Genomic DNA, 19492 nt, shown 5'->3' with positions numbered 1-19492 from the left:
CAGTGAACTGTGCCCTACACAACTAGATTGAAAACACTGGCTGGAGCTTGGAGCTGAGCCTCCAGTGGGCGACCGGTTGGCTCAGTGGTTAGAGTGCAGTGCTCATAACACCAAGGTCGCTGGTTCGAGTCCCACATGAGCCAGTGAGCTACGCTCTCCACAACTAGATTGAAAAAGCAACGACTTGCCATCCTGGAAAACCACACTCTTCCCCAATATTCCCCTAACAAAAAAAAAGAAGAAGAATCAAGTTATGTTCCCTGTCACTCTGATGAGGCCATAGCAGTGGCCACCAGACCCCTCCAACTACATGCAGACCGTGAACCCACTCTGCTCTCCCTTCCTCCTGGCCCTCCCCCCGTGAGGCCTCCTCCGCAGAGGACAGCGCTGCCACGGAAGCCTAACTCAGGGCTAGAGTCCCCATCACCATACAGTGACCTTTTAAACGGCAGCTAGATTCCTTAGTACCAGTCTAAGATGCTTACTGCTGGGTTCTCCCCATCCTCTGGCTCGCCCACTTGCCGACCTACTGCCTAAACCACAAGCAGAGTTTGCAGTATTCCTTGGACACCATCACTGACTGGCTGGTTGAACCCCCGATGTCAGCCACATTGCCTGCCCAGACTCTGCTGCACCCCAGTTGGCCTCAGTTCTCCCTGTCCACCCCATCCGCTCCACCAACGAAGTTGGCTGAGGACAGTATCTTCCCGATCGTGGGACCCAGAGAACTGAAATACGCTGTTTATAGCACTGCTGTATCTCTGTGTACCCAGTCTCCTTGTCATAGTGTATGCGATACATCAGACACAACTGGTACGTCTTTTTGATGCTCTATCAGAATCAATAAAACGTTTGTGGCTGACATCCAAACCGCAGGTGACCTGAATGGCAGCCAGGACTGGAAAGCAGTCCATCAAAGCCCCAGAAGATGGCGACCTTCTGGTCTCACTTCCAGGGGTGATCATTTTAGTCAAAGTGGAAAACAATTCATCATAATCACTTAATATTACTAAATAGGAACTTCTGGGATAAATTCGAGAATATGGTTCACATTTCAAACTGCAAGCACTGTGCATTATTAATAAGTAGCTTTTCCTTGCCTTGACCCATTTGTGAGACGGACATCTAAGAAAAAAAAAAAACAAAACAAAAAGTACACTGCTTTACTCTAATAGCTCCAAACTGGAAACAACCCAAGTGTCCAGCTTGGATTAACAATCTGTGGTATATTCACACAATGTAATGATACTACTCAATAGAAAAGAATGCATGGATTCATACATGTATTAATCTCAAAAACATGCTGAGCCAAAGCAGCCAGCATAAAAGTGTGACTTTACTTATATGAAGTTCTAGAACAGGCAAAACTAATCTGTAGTAGAAAACAGAGCAGTGGTTGCTTCTGGACGTGCAAAGTGGGAGTGGGGATCGCCTGGGCAGGAGGCATAAGGGAACTTTCTGAGGTGATAACAGTTTGGTTATACAGATATAGATATATGCATTTGTCAAAACCCACCAAGTGTACACTTGAAATTTGTGCACTTCTTTGCATGTAAATTTTACTCCAAAAGAAAAAATTGCTGAAATCTAGTTAACGGTCTCTATGCCGAAATAGGAGGAAGTATCCTGATGTCTGCAACTTACTCTGAAATGCATCTAAAAAATAAGATGGATTAGTAGAAGAGATGTGTGATAAAACAAGTACTGAAATGTGAATAACAGAATCTGGGTGGGACATCAAAAAAAAGGAAAAGCCTGCTTTGCCCATAGGTTGCTGTCTCGGTTTGGAGGCACGCGTAACTGGGAATCCTAACTCACTGCAATGTACCAAAGCACTCTAACGCAACTGTTGTCACCAAGGGCACCAGTGACCTTCATATTGCCAAATCCAATGGTGACTCCTTGGTCTTCACCTTCCTTGAACTTTTCTGCTGCATTAAAACCAGACTGCCACCTCCCTGCTGAAGTCTTCCCTCCTTGGACAGTGGTGCACAACACTCCCTTGGATTCCTTCCTACCTCTCTAACCATTCCTTCTCTGTCTGCATCTTCAATTCCGTTCCCTCCGTCTGTCCCCATATAAACGTTGGCATTTCCTGGGATCTTTTTGTTGTCACTGCTCTCTGACTCTATGCACTTTCCCACAGATTGTATTCACTGCAGTGGCTTTGTACTGGGTTGACTAGCATTCCCCAAAATTTCATGTCGACCTGGAACCTGTGACTGTGACCTTGCTCGGAATTAGGGTCTTTGCAGATGTGATCAAGTCAAGAGGAGGTCGTACTGCATTAGGGTGCATCCTCATCCAAGAGGTACAGTCGCACAGAGAATGGGGAATGTGAGGACAGAGGCAGAGATTGGAGTGACGCCAAGGACTGTTGGGGCCACCAGAAGCAGGAGAGACATGAACAGACTCCCTGACAGTCTACAAAAAGAAAGCAACCCTGGTGACACCTTGATTTCAGACCTCTGGCCTCCAGAACTATGAGAGAATAAATTTCTGGGCATTTTTTATTGTGGTGAAATCTAGGTTAGACAAAATTTGCCATTTTAACCATTTTAAATTTTACTTCAATGAAATTAATTACATTCACAATGTTGCACAACCATCACTATCTATTTCTAAAGCTTCTTCATCGCCCCAAACATAAACTCTTCCCCATCCCCCCAAGACCTCTACCCCACTTTCCGTCTCTGTGTGAATTTGCCTATTTTCGGTATCTTATACAGGCGGAATCACACAATATGTGGCCTTTTGTGTCTGACTTCTTTCACTCAGCATGTTTTGAGGACTCATCCGGGTTGTAGCCTGTGTCACAATTTCACTCCTTCTTAAGCCTGAATAACATTCCGTTGCATGTAAACACCACAGTTCATCCATTCACCTGCTGATGGACACTTGGGTTGTTTCCACCTTCCGGCTCTTGTGACCAATGCTGTAATGAACATGGATATACAAGTCTCTGGATCCATTTTCAATTTTTTTGGACACATACCCGAGAGTGGAGTTGCTGGATCACGTGGTAACTCTCTGTTTAACTTTCTGAGGACCTGCCATTTGTTTAGGGGACTGAGGAAATGGATGTGGCCGAGCTAGAATTTTAACAGATGCCTGAAAAATCCAAAGCCATCGCTCTGTCCACCATTCTGTCTTGCCTCCCTGTTACATTTTCCCCAGGCCCACCATCAGCGCCCAAAGACCGGCTTCCACCTGCCCCCACCATGCTCCAGCAATGCTAAATTCCCACACTGCTTATGACCCTCTAGACATAAAACTCTGTCCAGTATGCCATGCAGTCGGTTCCTTTTTCCCCCACTCCTTAGCTAACTCCCACTCAGCGTTTAAAAGTCAGTAAAGGCACTATTTTCTCCAAGAAGCCTCCTCTGACATCTGCCCCCTACACACACTCTCTCAGCCCAAACCCCAGAATTCTGGATTAGGGATATATTATCTGTATTTACATGTATCATGAAAATTTCCATTGTCTTTCCTCCCCACCACACTACAAGGATGTGTCTTTTTCACCACTATATCTTCAGCAACCAGCAGTGTGGACTGGTGCACAGCAGGCATTTAGCAAATGTTTGCTGAAGGCATGAAATGGTGAGATCAGGATACTCAAAAGTTAAGAGAAAGAAAGCATCTTTCGGACACAGTGGGCAACCTTTTGTCTTTCCAGGAGTTTGCAAGCCTCCATCGAAGCTACCTTAAAAGTTCTTCCACTAACCATACACTAGCCAACTAAAATCTGCCCAACCACCTAAGCACCTTCAAAACAGCACATTAGGGCCAGTCGGATGGCTCAGTTGGTTAGAGCACGGTGCTCTTAACAAGATTGCTGGTTCGATCTCCGCATAGGCCACTGTGAGCTGCCCCCTGCAACTAGTTTGAAACAACTACTGGACTTGGAGCTGATGGGTCCTGGAAAAACACACTTTTTAAATAAAAGTTTTTTAAAAAAACCCAGCACATTAAGTGACTTTATGAGCAGCCTTGTTAAAACAAATCCAAAACCTTGGGCTAGTAGAACTCTCAATGAAAGAACCTGAGCTTGGCTCTGAGACCAAGCAGAAGCTGACACCCTGAGCCAGCACTACTCCTGCATGAATTCTAATCAGAGGTGGCATGAGGCTCTAATCCCCAGTGCTGCCCCACAGAGCTCTCCCGTGATAAGCATTTCTCAAAGAATCACAGGAAGAACTTTGTTACAAACTACAGTAACAGCGGCGAAGGAAAAGTATGGAAGCCTATTAGAGCACACAACAGGGGAACCCGGGGATGACAAGCAGTGGGCCTCAGACCTCTCCAGATTCGGTCCTGGCTGCATACACCCAAAGTGTCGTTGTCGCAGAGCAAAAACCTGTGGGCATGCGGCAAATGGCAGAGCACCAGGCGCCCGTCTAGAAGGGCCCAGCTGCTCTCCTTTCCTGTTGTAACTGCAATGCAGGAGGAAGAGCCCAAGGTTACCAAGACTTTCTCAGGGTTGGAAAAAAGGAGAAAATGCTGATTTTATGTGAATTCTCCTGATGTGTCCATGCTAACTAATGCATATGTTTTTAAAAACACTGGCTCATGAGCTCCCAGTTTGTGACCTCTGGTTTATCTCAACCTGAAAAATTACCATCGACTTTGCTTGGAACTCCTCTCTGAACGCTTTCTCCTCAAAATAAATGGTGGTAGGCCTACAGCTCTCGGGATAGGAGCCTACGCAGGTTTGCTTTAGGGCTGAACACCTTCCAACCATAAGACCAATTGCTTCGAACAGCATAGGCTTTCTGTAGTACTTATCATCTGTGTCGCTGGCTTGGGATTCCACAGACAAGGAGTATGTGGACCAAACCACAGGGCCTTCGTGCCCTGTCCCAAGGGAATCCAAGCAGGCAGGACGAGCATGGCCTACTTCCAGGTGGCTAAGGCAGGCAGGGACCTGGTCCCCCTTGCTAGAAACACTGGTGGAACTTCTGCCTGAATAAACAGGAAGATGGCATCCTCATACATGTCAACATGCCCTCAGAAAGCAGGTGAACTTGCTAGCTAATTACTGCAGGGTAAAAACAGCCGATTAATAACTATGCTCAAAGCAAAATGATCCTTTTTTGTGACACAGTAGATGTGCTTGGCATCCAGATGGATCATACTGGCCAATGCTGCTCAGCAGAAAAGCAGTTTCATTATTTGGAGAAGCATTTGGTGGGGAACATCCCGACTGGCCCTTTGAGATAAAGTCTAACTGAAAATGAAGAATTCTCCAAGAACAATATAAACTTCTTTTACAGTAGCTAGATCTAGATCTTGAGTACTTCCAGCCCCCAAGGTTATCTGTATAACCGCTGTTATACAGATGTTATTGGGGGACAAAACTCTGGGGCTTCAAGCAAGCACTTCTTCCAGAATTTGAGCAAGGCTACGGTTGTTTGGAAAGAAGCCCTGAGCCCTCATGTTTGCCTTCAATTCACCTGCAGGCCACTTCAGTGGGGAAGGAAAGAAGACCTTCCATTAGGATGGTAATATAAATCTGAAAACAAACCATGACCTAGGTGGTGGTTACAACAATCACTAAATCAAGTATTTCACTGTTTTATCAATTTTCCTATATATGTGTTATATTTCAGAACAAAAGTTTTCAAGAATATTACTTGCCCACCCACCTGGCCAGAGGACAAGACCTATCACCAAAGAAGATGGGTATGAAAGCTTTCTGAGCAGACAACAAAACAAAAACACAATAGCAACCATAATTCCCTACACCTAGAAAATGCCTGAAGTATGGGTGTTTTATGTTGCTCCAGGAAAAAAAAGTCTAGATGCTCAATTCTATTCCACTGAGCTCCTTGTCTACACTTATACAAGTACCACACAGTCTGGACTACAGTAAGTTCTGAAACGAGGAAGTGTGAGTCCTCCAGCTTTGTTCTTTTTCAAGACTGTTTTAAATGTTCTGGGTCCTCTTCATTTCCATAAAGCTTTTTATAATAGCTTGTCAATTTCTGCAAAAGAAAAAGACAGCTGGGATTTTGTTAGCATCGGAACGTGTAGATCACTTTGGGGAGCATTGCCATGTTAGCAATAAGTCTCCCAATTCATGAACACTGGCTATCTTTCCATTTAGTTAGGCCTTCCTGATCCTCTGTCAACAATGCTTCGTAGTTTTCAGCATACAAGTCTTGCACTTCCTTGGATAAATTTATTCTTGAGCATTACATTCTTTTTGGTGCTGTTGTAAATGGAATTGTTTTCTTAATTTCATTCACTATTATGCACACAAATACAACTACATTTTGCATATTGATCTCACATCCTGCAACTTTGCTAAGTTCATTTATTGGCTCTTATTGTTTTGTGTGTGTGTGTGTATTTATACGGTTTTCTACATACAACATCACGCCATCTGCAAAAACAGAGAGTTTTCCTTCTTCCTTTCAATCTGCATGACTTTTCTTTCTTTTTCTTGCTTGACTGCCCTGGCTAGAACCTCTATTACAATGTTAAGTTATAATCAATCATTATGTTGAATAGTAATGGCAAGAACAGACATCCTTGCCTTGTTTCTGATATAGAAGGGAAAGCTTTTAGTCTTTCAACATTAAGTATGTTAGCTGTGAGTTTTGTACATACCCCTTGATCAGGTTGAGGAAGTTTTCTTGTATTCCTAGCTTGTTGAGTGTTTTTATCATTAAAGGGTACCAGATTTTGTCAAATTGTTTTTTTCTGCACCTATTGAGACGAACACATGTTTTTTGTCCTTTGGTTGTAGACAAGTAAGGTTTGACAAGTCTATTATCAAGTAGAGATGTCAAGGAAGCAGCTGGATACAGGAATCGAGTCTGGAGTTCAGAAGAGGTCAGGACTAAAACCAAAAATGTGAAAATTCTAAGCATAAAGATAGGATTTAAAGCCAAGAACCTGGATAAGATCAACAAAGGAAGGAGTACAATTTAAAAAAACAACAACAAAAAAAACCATGGCACTCCAACATTAAGAAAATTTACAGAAGAATTCCAGCTAATGAACACCAAAAAATGGTGAAATTGTAAAAATCACCACTTTGTAATCCCTAATGAAAGAACTAATCGATTATCAATGGATGAAAGGTTGATGGGGAACTGGGTATTCACAAGATGCTAAAGTATCCCCGACATATTTTTTATCCATCATAAGCAGGAAAATGCAACCCTCAAAAGAATGATCAGCCTGTGAGCACTTGAACCCACGATCAGTCTTAACAAGATCAAAAGTAAGAAAATCAGACAGTCTATGCTTACTGATCTGATGTAATATGAAGTATATGGCCTCACTTACAAAGTATTCAGGCCCAAAATATTTAATATTAATTTTTTTTTGCTTTAGAATAGTTTCCTTTTAGTTTTTTATTGAGCTACAATTGACATATGACATTATACTAGCTTCAGGCATACAACATAATGATTCAATATTTGTATATATTGTGAAATGATCACCACACTAAGTCTAGTTAACACCCAACACCACACATAGTTATAAAATTGTTTTCTAGTGATGAGAACTTTTAACATCCACTCAGCAACTTTGAAATATGCAATACATTATCATTAACTATAGTCACCATGCTGTACATTACATTCCCAGGACTTATTTATTTTACAACTGGAAATTTGTACCTTTGATTCCCTTCACTCACTTCGCCTGCCCACCCCCCACTCTTCTAGCAACCACCAATCTGTTCTCTGTATCTATAAACTTGGAAGTTTTTGTTTTTAGATCCCACATATAAGTGTGATCATAAAGCATTTGCCTTTCTCTGACTTACTTCACTTAGCATTATGCCCTCAAAGTCCATCCCTGTTGTCGCAAATGGCAAGATTTCCGTCTTTTTTATGACTGAATATTCCACTGTGTATATATGCTACATTTTCCTTATCCATTCATTTATCAAAGCTTTACATTTAAATTACAGGAGAACAAGCTAATGACACTACAAGGAAGCCATCAGACTAATCAAAGTGATTGGCATAGAAATGAAAGCGGGGGTGGGGGGGTAGGGGGAAGTCAGGGGTGAGCAGAGATTTTTCTAGATTAAAAGAGGCTTAAGAAATACAATGCAGCGTGTGGACTTCTTTGGATCCTGATTCAAACAAACCAATTATAAAAAGACTTAAGACCATTCAAAAATTTAAAATATGGACTGTGTATTAGCTGATACCAAAGAATTTATTTATTGTTAGGTGTGATATGGTATGATGGTTTTATGAGAACATTTTCTTTTTCAGATACATACTAAAGTATTTAAGGACGAAATGCCACGATGTCTGAGAATTTATTTTAAAGTATGTTAGAGGAAAATGAGGAGAAATCAACAGAATCTGAGAAGCAGCAACCCGTGAGGCAGAAGGAAAATCAGAAAAGTGAGGGGTCCTGGAAGCCAAATGAATCCAGTGTTTCATGGAGAAGGGATCAGCTCTGTCAAATACTGCTGGGAGGTCAAGGAAGATGAGGATTACAAATCAACCAGTAGATTTAGTTATATGAAAGTCATTGGTGACACCAACAGAGTACACGCAAGTGGGTGACACACACAGTGAGTGCCAGAGAGAAAAGGTGGCCAACACAGGAGAGAAAGTGGGTGACGGAGATAAATACAGGGTGGGTGACTCTGCCAGTCTCAGTTCCAAATTCACCCAGTAGCTGTTCTGTGATAAGGGACAGAATCCTTTAAGCATCTCTCCCTTACAGCCAGCACGATGTAAAGCTTTCTCAGCGGAAGGCACCCCTGAAGCCAGCTGCTGCAGCACAGTAGGTCAGCCAGGTGGCCCACAGACACACCTAGAACACAAAGTCCCTCAATGACTTTGAAGCCTCCGCCAGGCCTGGAGATAACCTTGCAGCTCTCTCTACATGGAAACCAGCTCCCCCAGCAGCTCACCTATACCCAGGGCCCCCACTCCTTCTGCATGCCCAAGCCATGGGTGGTTGACAGCCTGCTCCCCGCCCGCATTCCAGAAGGTGGCTTCCTGTTGGCCTGGGCCAGCCGGCACACTTCTCTGCTATCCAGTGGGCAGGGCCACATGCTCTCCAAGGAGGTCTGAGCCTCCCAAGTTTGTTCTTCCCTGGGTACTGTCCCTGAGCACTGTCCCTGAGCCCTAGGGTACCATGATGCAGTTTCCTCATTTTTTATAGTCACTCATCTATCATTTTAATAATTCTTTATGTTAAAAGAAAGAATGTAGGTGACAGGGAAAAGGTGGGTCACAGAAAGAGAATGGGTCATAGAGAAAAGTAGAGAGAGTGATAGAGATCATGGGTGACAGAGAAAGGGGCGACAGGGGTACCGAGTACAGAGGCTAACAGAATGACAGAAAGAGGGTGGCTGAGACAGAATGGATGAGTGTGAACAGGTGGGTGACAAAGAGAGACAATGGCAGAGAATGAGAGAGAGAACAGGAGTGCTAGAGAGGGAGAACGGGTGACACAAAGGGAGAAATAATGGGTGACAGAAAGAGACAGAGACGGGGGTTGGGAGAATGCCAGAGAAATAAGGGGCAAGGGGGCGGGGGGCAACAGAGAGCAGAAGCACGTGGGGGATACTGAGAGTACAAGTGGGCAGTGGGCATCAGATTGAGAGGGTGGGCAAGAGAGGAGCTGGTAGGCTGACACAGTGTGTGTGACAGTCATCATATGTGACAGAAAATGAAGGGGTGTGAAAAAGGAAACCCGTCTGCAGAGGTGTGACAGCAAGTTTCAAAGTTTTCTTTCATCTCTTAGGTGGGAGAGGCAGAGAGACAGGGAAGGAGAGAGACAGAAAGGTGAGAGAGGGAGGGAGAAAGAGAGAAATGGTGTGAGTGTTGGGTTTGTGTCAAGGAGCAGAATTATAAGAAGGGGATTTCGGGGAGGGGGGTAGAAGAGGGCGAGAGAGACTGAGAAATAAAAGAGGAATTATGAGAGTTCAGGGGTCATGAGTGAGATGTCATGAGATAGGGAAACTGTGAAAGTAAAGTGGGGACTGTGAGAGCAGAAGATGATGGCGAGATGAGGGGTGGTTGCTGAGGGGAGTGGGAGACAGACACTCGGAGAATGTTATGGAAAGAGCACGTGGGAGCGAGTGAGAGACAGGTGCCAGCGTGAGGGGCAGTATCGGGAAACCAGTACAAGCTGAGAGGCCCCCTTGCTTGCTCACAGAAAGGAGGGAAGGGTTGACTAAAGACCTTAAAGCCTTATTATCACCATTTTCCAGAAGAGGAAACTGAGGTTCAGAAAAAGTCACGTGACTTGCGTGAGGTCTCCCAGCTAGCAGGTGGCAAGGCCGGAATCTGACCCCAAAAAGCTCAGCTCTAAAGCCAGCACTCTACCGCCCCACACTGCCTCCCTGTTTTCCCCAAGTCTTTCTTAAGGTGGTCATGTAACGTAGCCCAGAAATGGTTTTTTACCCCTCTGTAAGGAGACCTTTTGGCTTTTAAGGTCCTTAAAACATTACCTTTTTTTTGGAAAGGGAGACAGAACTATTCACTGCCCCACTTTCTTTGTACTACATCAAAATTTAAAACTTCTGTGCATCAAAGGACACAATCAACAGAGAGGAAAAGGCAACCCACAGAATGGGTGAAAATATCTGCCAATCATACATCAGACAAGGAAGGTGATAATATCCAGAATAAAGAACTACAAGTCAACAACAAAAACAAACAACTGAAAAATGGGCAAAGGACTTGAATATCCATTCCTCCAAAGAAGATATGCAGGGGCCAGCCTGGTGGTTCAGACGGTTGGAGCTCCATGCTCCTAACTCCGAAGGCTGCCGGTTCGATTCCCACATGGGCCAGTGGGCTCTCAACCATAAGGTTGCTGGTTCAATTCCTCGAATCCCACAAGGGATGGTGGGCTGCGCTCCCTGCAACTAGCAATGACAACTGGACCTGGAGCTGAGCTGCGCCCTCCACAACTAAGACTGAAAGGACAACAACTTGATTTGGAAAAAAAAAGTCCTAGAAGTACTCACTGTACCCCAATAAGGTCCTGTTCCCCTGCCCCAATAAAAAAAATAAAATAAAAAAATCTTAAAAAAAAAAAGAAGATATGCAAATGGCCAAGAAGTACATGAAAAGATGCTCAACATCACTGATCAGCAGGGAAACGCAAATCAAAACCCCAAAGAGATGCCACCTTACATACATTAGGATGGCTAGTAACAATAACAACAAAATAGAAATAACAAGTGTTGATGAGGACTCGGAGAAATTAGAATCCTCGTGCACTATTGGTGGGGATGTGAAATGGTACAGCTGCTCTAGAAGACAGTATGGCAGTTCCCCAAGACATTGAAAAATAGAACTACTGTGTAGTACAGCAATGCCACTTCTGGGCATACATCCAAAGAAACTGAAGGAGGTTCTTAAAGAGCTCTCTGCACCCCCATGTTCACAGCAGCCACATTCACAGCAGCCAAGAGCTGGAAGCAACCTGAGTGTCCATCGGTGGATAAACAAAATGTGGTCTACCCATACAACGGAATATTATTCAGCCTTAAAAAGGAAGGAAATCCTGTCACATGACACAACGTGGATGAACCTTGGGGTCATAATGCTCACTGAAATAACCTGGTCACAAAACGATGAATACTGTGTGAGTCAACTTACATGGGGTCCCTGGAGGAGTCAGATTCACAGAGACAGAAAGGAGAGAGCAGAATGATGGGTGCCAGGGACTGGGGCGGCGAACGATAAGCAGTTGTCTAACAGATACAGAGTTTTAGTTGTGCAAGATGCAGAGTTCTGGAGATGGATGGAGTTGATGGTTGTATAACACTGTGAATGTATTTAATACCACTTCAGAATGGTTAAGATAGTAAATTGTATGTTATAGTTTATCACAATTTAAAACATTTCTCGGGGTGGGCTGGTGGTTCAGTCGGTTGGAGCCCCGGCTCTCAACCACAAGGTTGCGGGTTGGACTCCTCCAAGGGATGGTGGGCTGTGCCCCCTACATCTAGCAACAGCAACTGGACCTGGAGCTGAGCTGCGCCCTCCACAACTAAGATTGAAAGGACAACAACTTGACTTGGAAAAAGTCCTGGAAGTACACACTGTTCCCCAATAAAGTCCTTTTCCCCTTCCCCAATAAAATCTTTTTTTAAAAAAAGCATTTCTCAAAGCTCTCCCCGAGATCACCATGCCCCTCCCCACGCCCCCACAGCCACCTGGTGAATGCTTACTCATTTTTCAGTACAAATGCCTCTTCCTCCTGTGAGGCCTTCCTTCCCTTAGCCCAGCGACCCTTGTAATTGGCCACTCCCCCCTTTATGCCCACATTATGCCTTCCACGTTATACCTTACAGCACGTATCAAACCTTAAAGCTTTACCTACCGCTTTCCACTACCAGCTTATAAGCAATCAGGGGGCAGGACAAATGTTTCACTCATGTCTGTGTGCCCTAGGCCTGCAAAGACTCAACAAAGGCTCGATCAACTGAAGTTCTGGCTCTTAAGGAGTTCATAACGGAGAGTTATTTGACCAAAAAAACCCCAAAAAACAAAAAAACAAAAACGGGGCATCCGCGGGTTCCCCAAGCTTCAGAAATCTGAGCGGATTCCCACGGCCTACTCGGAGAAATCGGGCGCGTCTCACAGGCTCGGCCTCAGCAGTATGGGCCAATGGGAGGGTCTGAGATTCCCCCCACCCTCATTCCCGGCCAGCGGCCCACACGTACCTCCGATAATGGGCAGCCTGCTCTGGGCTTAAGACCTCGGCTTCCGCAAACCCTCCGGACGCCTCCATGACCCTCAGCCTGGGTTCCAGGTATCTTCGCCCGGGATTGAATTTCGTTCGCTCCCGCCCTGCGCATGCGCCCCAACCGTCGGCCTCTGGCTAGCCAATCCGCTACACCGCGCTCCGACACCACCGCCTGAGCCCCGCCCACGAAGGTCGTGCGCCTGCGCCTACGCGCGCTGGCGCTAAGAGACCCTCCGGCCTCCCGGCGGCGTGGGGTGGGCGTGTCACCTCTTCTTGTCTAGCATTTTCAGTCCAATCCAAACCGTTCTGAGGCTCTTCCGTGTGTGTGAGTGTGCGAGTGCTGTCCCCTCGTGAGTGAGTAGACTGCGTGATATGATCTGTCATTTTAGTAGCCACTAGAGACCTCCTCCACAGCCTGCACCCCAAATATCCTACCTTCCTTGCTCGCCCACGCCTGGCACTCAGCATGCTTGGAATTCAAACACCCTGGGAGGTATCGACCCCGTGACTTAAACACACACTGAAGAAGGGTCTACAGGAACCGAGCCAAAGCTCTCATTTAAGAAATAAGTAGTGCTGTCGTTCTGGTCAACATTTCTTCAGAAGCGCCAATTGAGATGCAGTCATATTTTCAAAGGCAGAGCTCAGGGGGTCGGGGAACGCGGCGATTGAGTTTAATGGTTTGCTTGGGCAACGCAAATAGGAGGTTGTGAGACAAAAATTGTTCTTGTTCATATACCGATAAGAACAAGAACATCATGATTCCTCAAGGCAGTAATTAACACTCAGTATTTGAAAACTCACCAATTGGCCCAGTCATATGGCAACCATATGGCCAGAGGATTTTAAGCTTTTTGGACATTTCATAGACCACTGGCCGGTTACAAACGGGATCTCAGAGAAGATGGGCTATTTTCCTGGTTTATATGACTTTAAGTCTAGGCCCTCTCTTAAGAGGGCTTTTAGTATACTATTATCCCCATTTTTCAGAGATGAAAACTGAGGCTCAGAGAGATAAAATGACTTTGCCTAAGATTCCAGAGCTGGAAAATGGCAGAGCAAAGGCCCTGATCACTGGGAAGAAAGGACAAACCATTCCGCTCCCCTGCCCTTAGTCTACTGGATTTTTCTTGGGTGCCGTTTTCACACAGCCACAGGACTCCCCCTTCTTTAAACACACAAAGTCCTCCAGCTCTCCTTCCTTTCCCCTCAGTCCTGCAGTCCTTGCTTCCTTTGAGACCTCAGTGCCTTCTGGAGCCCCCACTCCCACCCCAGGACACCAGTGACCTGGGAAACTCACCACCCACAGCTTCTAGTCCTCCTTTGTTACTGGTCACACACATTCACAGACTGGAAATAACAGAGAAGTTAGTGAGGATGTATACTGGGTAAATGGAGAGAATGAAAGAATCAAAATAATAGTTACTGCTATATCCCATTTACGTTACCAGGCCCTGTTCAAATCACTTTTACTTATATTAACTGTCTTGGCTGTACCTCATTTCACATCTACCCTGAAGGGAGGGCTCCCATTCCCCCAGCTTCTCTCAAGGGAATGGGGTTTTAAAAGCCTTCCCTAATTATTGTGAATTTTTTAAGTGTGATAATGGTACTGTTGTATTTTTTAAAGTCCTTATCTGCTAGAGATACATAATGGAGTATTTTCAGATAAAATGATATGACATCTGGGATTTACATTAAAATACTTCAGTTGGGGTAAAAACAAGAGGGGCACAGATGAACATAGATTGGCAAAATGTTGATAATTGTTGAAGCTTATTAGAAGAGGTTCATTATCCTCTACTTCTCTGCATGTTTGAAATTTTCCATAATAAATTTTTGTTATCTGTTCTGCAAATTACACTGAATCACCCGCACTCACAAACTGCAAATAAGATAATGAGGTCTTGTGGGAGAGTTCAGAATGGGTAAATGGAGAGATGGATGGGGCACTTGAATGCCAGGCCTTTTTCTACACACTTTTTACATACCCTCACGACCTTGTTAGCTAGTGTATATTGCTATTGTCTTCCCTTTATACATAAGGGAACTGAGGCACAGAAATATTGAATAAGTTACACAAGTTTGCACAGCTTGTGAGTGGTAAAGCTGGGGTCTGAACCCAGGCAGTGTGGCTTTTGAGGTTTTGCTCTTACATACTCCACTGGTTAGATATAGAAAGCAGCTGATAGATGAAGAGAGGGATCCCTTCATCCATTTACTTATTCATTTATTTAATGAATATGTGTTGAGCCTTTATGGAATGGGCAGGCAAGAATGTGGGTGCTGGGGTACAGTGGTGAACAAAACAGACAGACAGGTCCTTGCTGTCAAGGAGCTTATGGTGGGGGTTGACTTGAAACAATAATCACATGAGCATGTGGAAAATTACAAACTGTGATGAGGGCGCACAAGGCAAACTCCAGGGAGTTCTGAGAGCAGATGATTAGGTACCTGACCCAGTCTGGCCAGCCTGGGAAAGATTTCTCTGAGGAAGTAGCATTTGAGCTCTTAGAGCTGAAGGATAAGGAAGAGTTAACTAAACTAAAAAGGCAAGGGAAGAGCATTACCTAGGTTCCTTGGCTCCCAGCCCATGCTCTTTCCAGCATAGACCAGGGCTTTCCTACCTAGGAGGAGGAAGGAGGCCAACTGGGTGTCAGAAGAATGCTGCTCTTGGGGACTGACACTGGGAGAGGGTGTTTTTGGAGACAGGTATAAATAACCACATGGAATCTTCATGGGCAAGGAGATCAAGAGTGTCTTTGGGGCAGAAAAGAGAAAGAAGTAATTTGGAAGCAGGAAGAATTTGATTCCCAGATACCTAATTACGCTTTCTCCCCCTGTTTCTAGCTAGGGTTTTAAAGTGGGTGGGGTTTTTTAGAGGGTGGAAAGGGGAGCTGGGGCTGAGGTCTTAATCCCCTGTTTTGAAGAGGGAAGCAAGAGGTAGGCGCTCTGCCCCGCTCGGCGCCCAGCCATAAGTCATCTCCAGCTCTGCCAGTAGGGGGAGCTGGAAACCAAATTTCCTGAGAATGGCAGCGGGCCTGCTCCCCCCCCCCCCCGCCCCCACCTCCCCGAGCTGGACAAATTCTTACTGGAAACTAACAAAGTCATCCCAAAATGCTGTGGAAATGACAGGAACGGGGGGCGGGGGGCGGGAGAACGAGCCAAGAGTTAGGATTATCTGCAGGGTCTTTGCACTAAATTGCCAAGTCTTTGATGATTCCCTTCTAAATCTGCAGGCACCAAAGGGTAGGGCATCCTTTGACAGGACAGTGCTGCTGCACAAAACATGGCATCCTCCTCTCCTTTCGTGTTACCTCATCCACTCCCAAGACCTCACAATTCTGTCTCTAGCCTCATCCTGCCTCCTTAGTTTCAGACCTAGATGACCAACTGGATACAGGACATGTCTTCCTAGAAGCTCACTCCACATGGCACTAAATTCATGTCCCACGCTCCCTTAGACTTGTTCCCTCAATATTCCCCATCCCCGTGAACAGCACTAGCAATACCCCGGTTGTTCAAGTCAGAAACTGGAGGCATCTTTCCAATCCACCAGAACGTCCTGTTGGCTCTTCCTCCAACATACACCCCAAACCCAGACACCTCTTTCTCTTTCCACTGCTACCAGTCTGGTCTATGTCACCCTCATTTCTTGCCTGGCTCACTGCAATGGCCTTCTGACTTTCTTCCTGCTTGTATTTGTACCTGCTCCTCACTGTCGCTGCACCCAGAAAACAGAGTGATCTTTCAAAAACACTGATCCTGTCAGGGCCCTGTCTAAACACTTCAAAGCCTCCTCCTTTCCCTCAGAATCAAGTGTTGCCTCCTCGCTATGGCTTATACGGCCCTCCTGATCTGGTCCCTGACTGCTTCTTCCACCTTATGTTTCACTTCTTCACACACACACACACACACACCACTCTTCTCTAACTGAACCACCTTTCTTACTCACATCTTGCCTCTAGCCCTCTCACACGCTGTTTCCTGTGCCTAGACTTTCTTCTGTTGACTCCTTGGTTCTCAGCTCAGGTCTCCCTTGTTCCAGGGACATTCCATGATCCTTCCCAACAGTGGTCCTCTGTAACACAATGTGACACACCCTGCCTCTATCACTGAACTTAGTCCATGGAATGTGGCTGCCCAGTAATCTCTCTGGCTCCCCCATGATCACGTCAGCGCTGTGAAGGACAGATCTGTCTTTTTCAGTTACAGCTTCACAGAGCTTAGCACAGTCCCTACATATCGTAGCTGATACGGATTTGTTAGATGGATGGATGGATGAATTTGTCAATTTACTAACCCTAAAGTGCAGCACTGGGCCCCCGGTGGGAGATATATCCAAAGCAATAACGGGGACCAGGAGCCAGGGAAGGGGAGAGGTCCCAGCATACCTATACCAGCCACTCCTCTTGCCAGCATTGGATGGGCTCCAGCCAGTACATGGTGTTGTTGGATCCTCTGGACACCCTGTACCTACTTGTTCCCCAGGTCAAGGGCATTTCTGGGAGCTCCTCAGCTTCTTCACCCTCCTCCTGGAGCAGCAGAGAAACCCTTCCTACACTGCATGGTGATCCTCCCATCCCAAAAGATGGGATCAAGGCTCCTCCCTGGTGCCCGCCCAGGAAGGGACTCCCAGGGAGCACCTACCTAATCTTTTTTTTAAAAAAATTTTATTTGAGGACAGTGTTTCTCCAGGGCCCATAGCTCCAAGTCCTTGTCCTTCAATCTAGTTGTAGAGGGCACAGCTCAGCTCCAAGTCCAGTCGCTGTTTTCAATCTTTAGCTGCAGGGGGCGCAGCCCATCATCCCATGTGGGAATTGAACCAGCAAACTTGTTGCTGAGAGCTCACGCTCTAATCAACTGAGCCATCCCACCGCCCCCTGCAGAAGCTCAGTGGCAGCTCGTTGTCTTCAATCTAGTTGTGGAGGGCACAGCTCACTGGCCCATGTGGGAATCAAACCGGCAACCCTGTTGTTCAAAGCTCGCGCTCTAACCAACTGAGCCATCAGGCTGCCCCAAGGTGGGGGCACCTAATCTTAACCTTTGTGGTCCTTTTCCCTTCATCTGGCACTAAAAGAGACAGACAGTAAAAAGCACAAGCTCTTGGGAAGGTGGGGGATGAGAGTTACATTTTTCAACAGCTCTTCGAATGCCTTGGCCCCCTGCCCAGATCTGAGTCAGGAACTGTATGTATGTCCCAGAGAACTGTTCCCCAGTCACCTGCTCTGAACTTAAAGAGCCTTGGGGCCCTCATGGGATACTCTGTTCAAATTAGTCAAGAAGGGCAGGCAAGGGCAACACGGCAGGAGGGACGTTGGCCAATGTAGGCCTCTGAAGGTGTACAGGGAAGGGGCAACTATATGACACCAGAACATGTTGAGGGCATAGCAAGTCCCCAAGCAGAGACTTCCTCTTACAGTCCAGCTGCACTGCTCCCAGAGTCATGCCTTCTTAGCTCCCCTTTCAAGGGAACTAATGGTTTTGTGAACACGTACTTTATGCCAGGTACTTCCTCCACAACAAGTGAGACCTTACTGCTCTCCTTTACCAGTTGCAGGAATGCAATGTTGTGCAGCAAGTGCACAGCAGATTCAAAGAGAGCAGGACCAGGCCATCAACTCCCAACCTCTTGGTGAAGGATTGCTGAGGCTGCTAGAAGATGATTCTCCATTTCAGTGAGCAGGAGGAGATACACAACGTCACAGGATATAGCTTGCCTAGGATATAGCTTGCTCCATCCAGAAGAAAACATGTCTTTGTCCCTTTAACACACACCATCTCCAGGTACTAGGAACAGCAATAAGGTCAAGTTTCATACACGAAAAATTTTAGGGTTGGAGACAAGACAAGAATTACACATCCGAGGTCTCACATCAAAGGATAAGAGAACATTTTAGATGAATGGACCTGTCCCAAACCAGACATACCCACAGGAGGAAGACTGACAAGGTACCCATCACCCCTAAAATCCCATAGCCATGGATGATCACATGGACGGAAGAGCAAACCCTCAGGCATAGTTGCCAGGGGGGCAGATTTGGGGGACCCATAAACGTAGGGCGTATCTGGGACTGATTTTTAGTGAACCAGGAGTTCTCAACCCTAGATTCATGCTAGAATCACTGGGGAGCTTTGAAACAATAATTATATTTACAATACATGTATCTGACCAAGGACTAGCATGCATGATATATAGAGCCCCTACCAATCAATAATAAAATAACAACCCAAAAATATTGGCAAAAGACTGGAACAGACACCTCATGAGAGAGGATATGTGAATGGTTGATAGGCACATGAAAAAATGATTAACATAATTAGTCATTAGGGAAATACAATTTAAAACCATGATGACATACCACTATGTACCCATGAGAATGGTTATAATTAAAAAGACAGACGGGGCGGCCAGTTAGCTCAGTTGGTTGCCGGTTCAATCCCCACATGGGCCACTGTGAGCTGCGCCCTCCACAATTAGATTGAAACAATTACTTGACTAGGAGCTGATGGGTCCTGGAAAAAAAACACACTTAAAATAAATAAATAAAATTTTAAAAAGACAGACAATACAAAGTATTAGAGCAAGGATGTGGGACAACTATAAATCTCATATTTTGCTGGTGAGGGTGCAAATTGGTATAAGAACTTTGGAAAACTTGCAGTTCCAAATACAACATAGATGCAGTAATTCCACCCCAAGAGAAATGAGTGCATGTGCCCACAGAAAGAGTGGGAACAACCCGAATGTCCCTGGATGCGTGTAAAACAAAAGTTGGTGTGTCCATGCGCG

The 19492-nt window shown here is 45.5% G+C and overlaps 1 protein-coding gene across 1 annotated transcript in view; it reads right to left on the bottom strand.

The window, feature by feature from the left end:
• ERCC6L (ERCC excision repair 6 like, spindle assembly checkpoint helicase) overlaps window positions 1-12759 on the bottom strand; it is an 18246-nt gene extending 5487 nt beyond the window's left edge. The window contains exon 1 of the mRNA XM_081042449.1: window positions 12677-12759. Within this exon, the coding sequence (XP_080898575.1) occupies window positions 12677-12744 (68 nt within the window). The 5' untranslated portion in view covers window positions 12745-12759. The remainder of the gene's footprint in view (window positions 1-12676) is intronic.
• Between the last annotated feature and the right edge of the window lie 6733 nt (window positions 12760-19492).

This window comes from Rhinolophus hipposideros (assembly GCF_964194185.1).
Source record: "Rhinolophus hipposideros genome assembly, chromosome: X".
NCBI lineage: Eukaryota > Metazoa > Chordata > Mammalia > Chiroptera > Rhinolophidae > Rhinolophus > Rhinolophus hipposideros.
The sequence above is the reverse complement of the archived record's forward strand: the minus strand, read 5'-3'. Positions and strand labels throughout refer to the sequence as shown.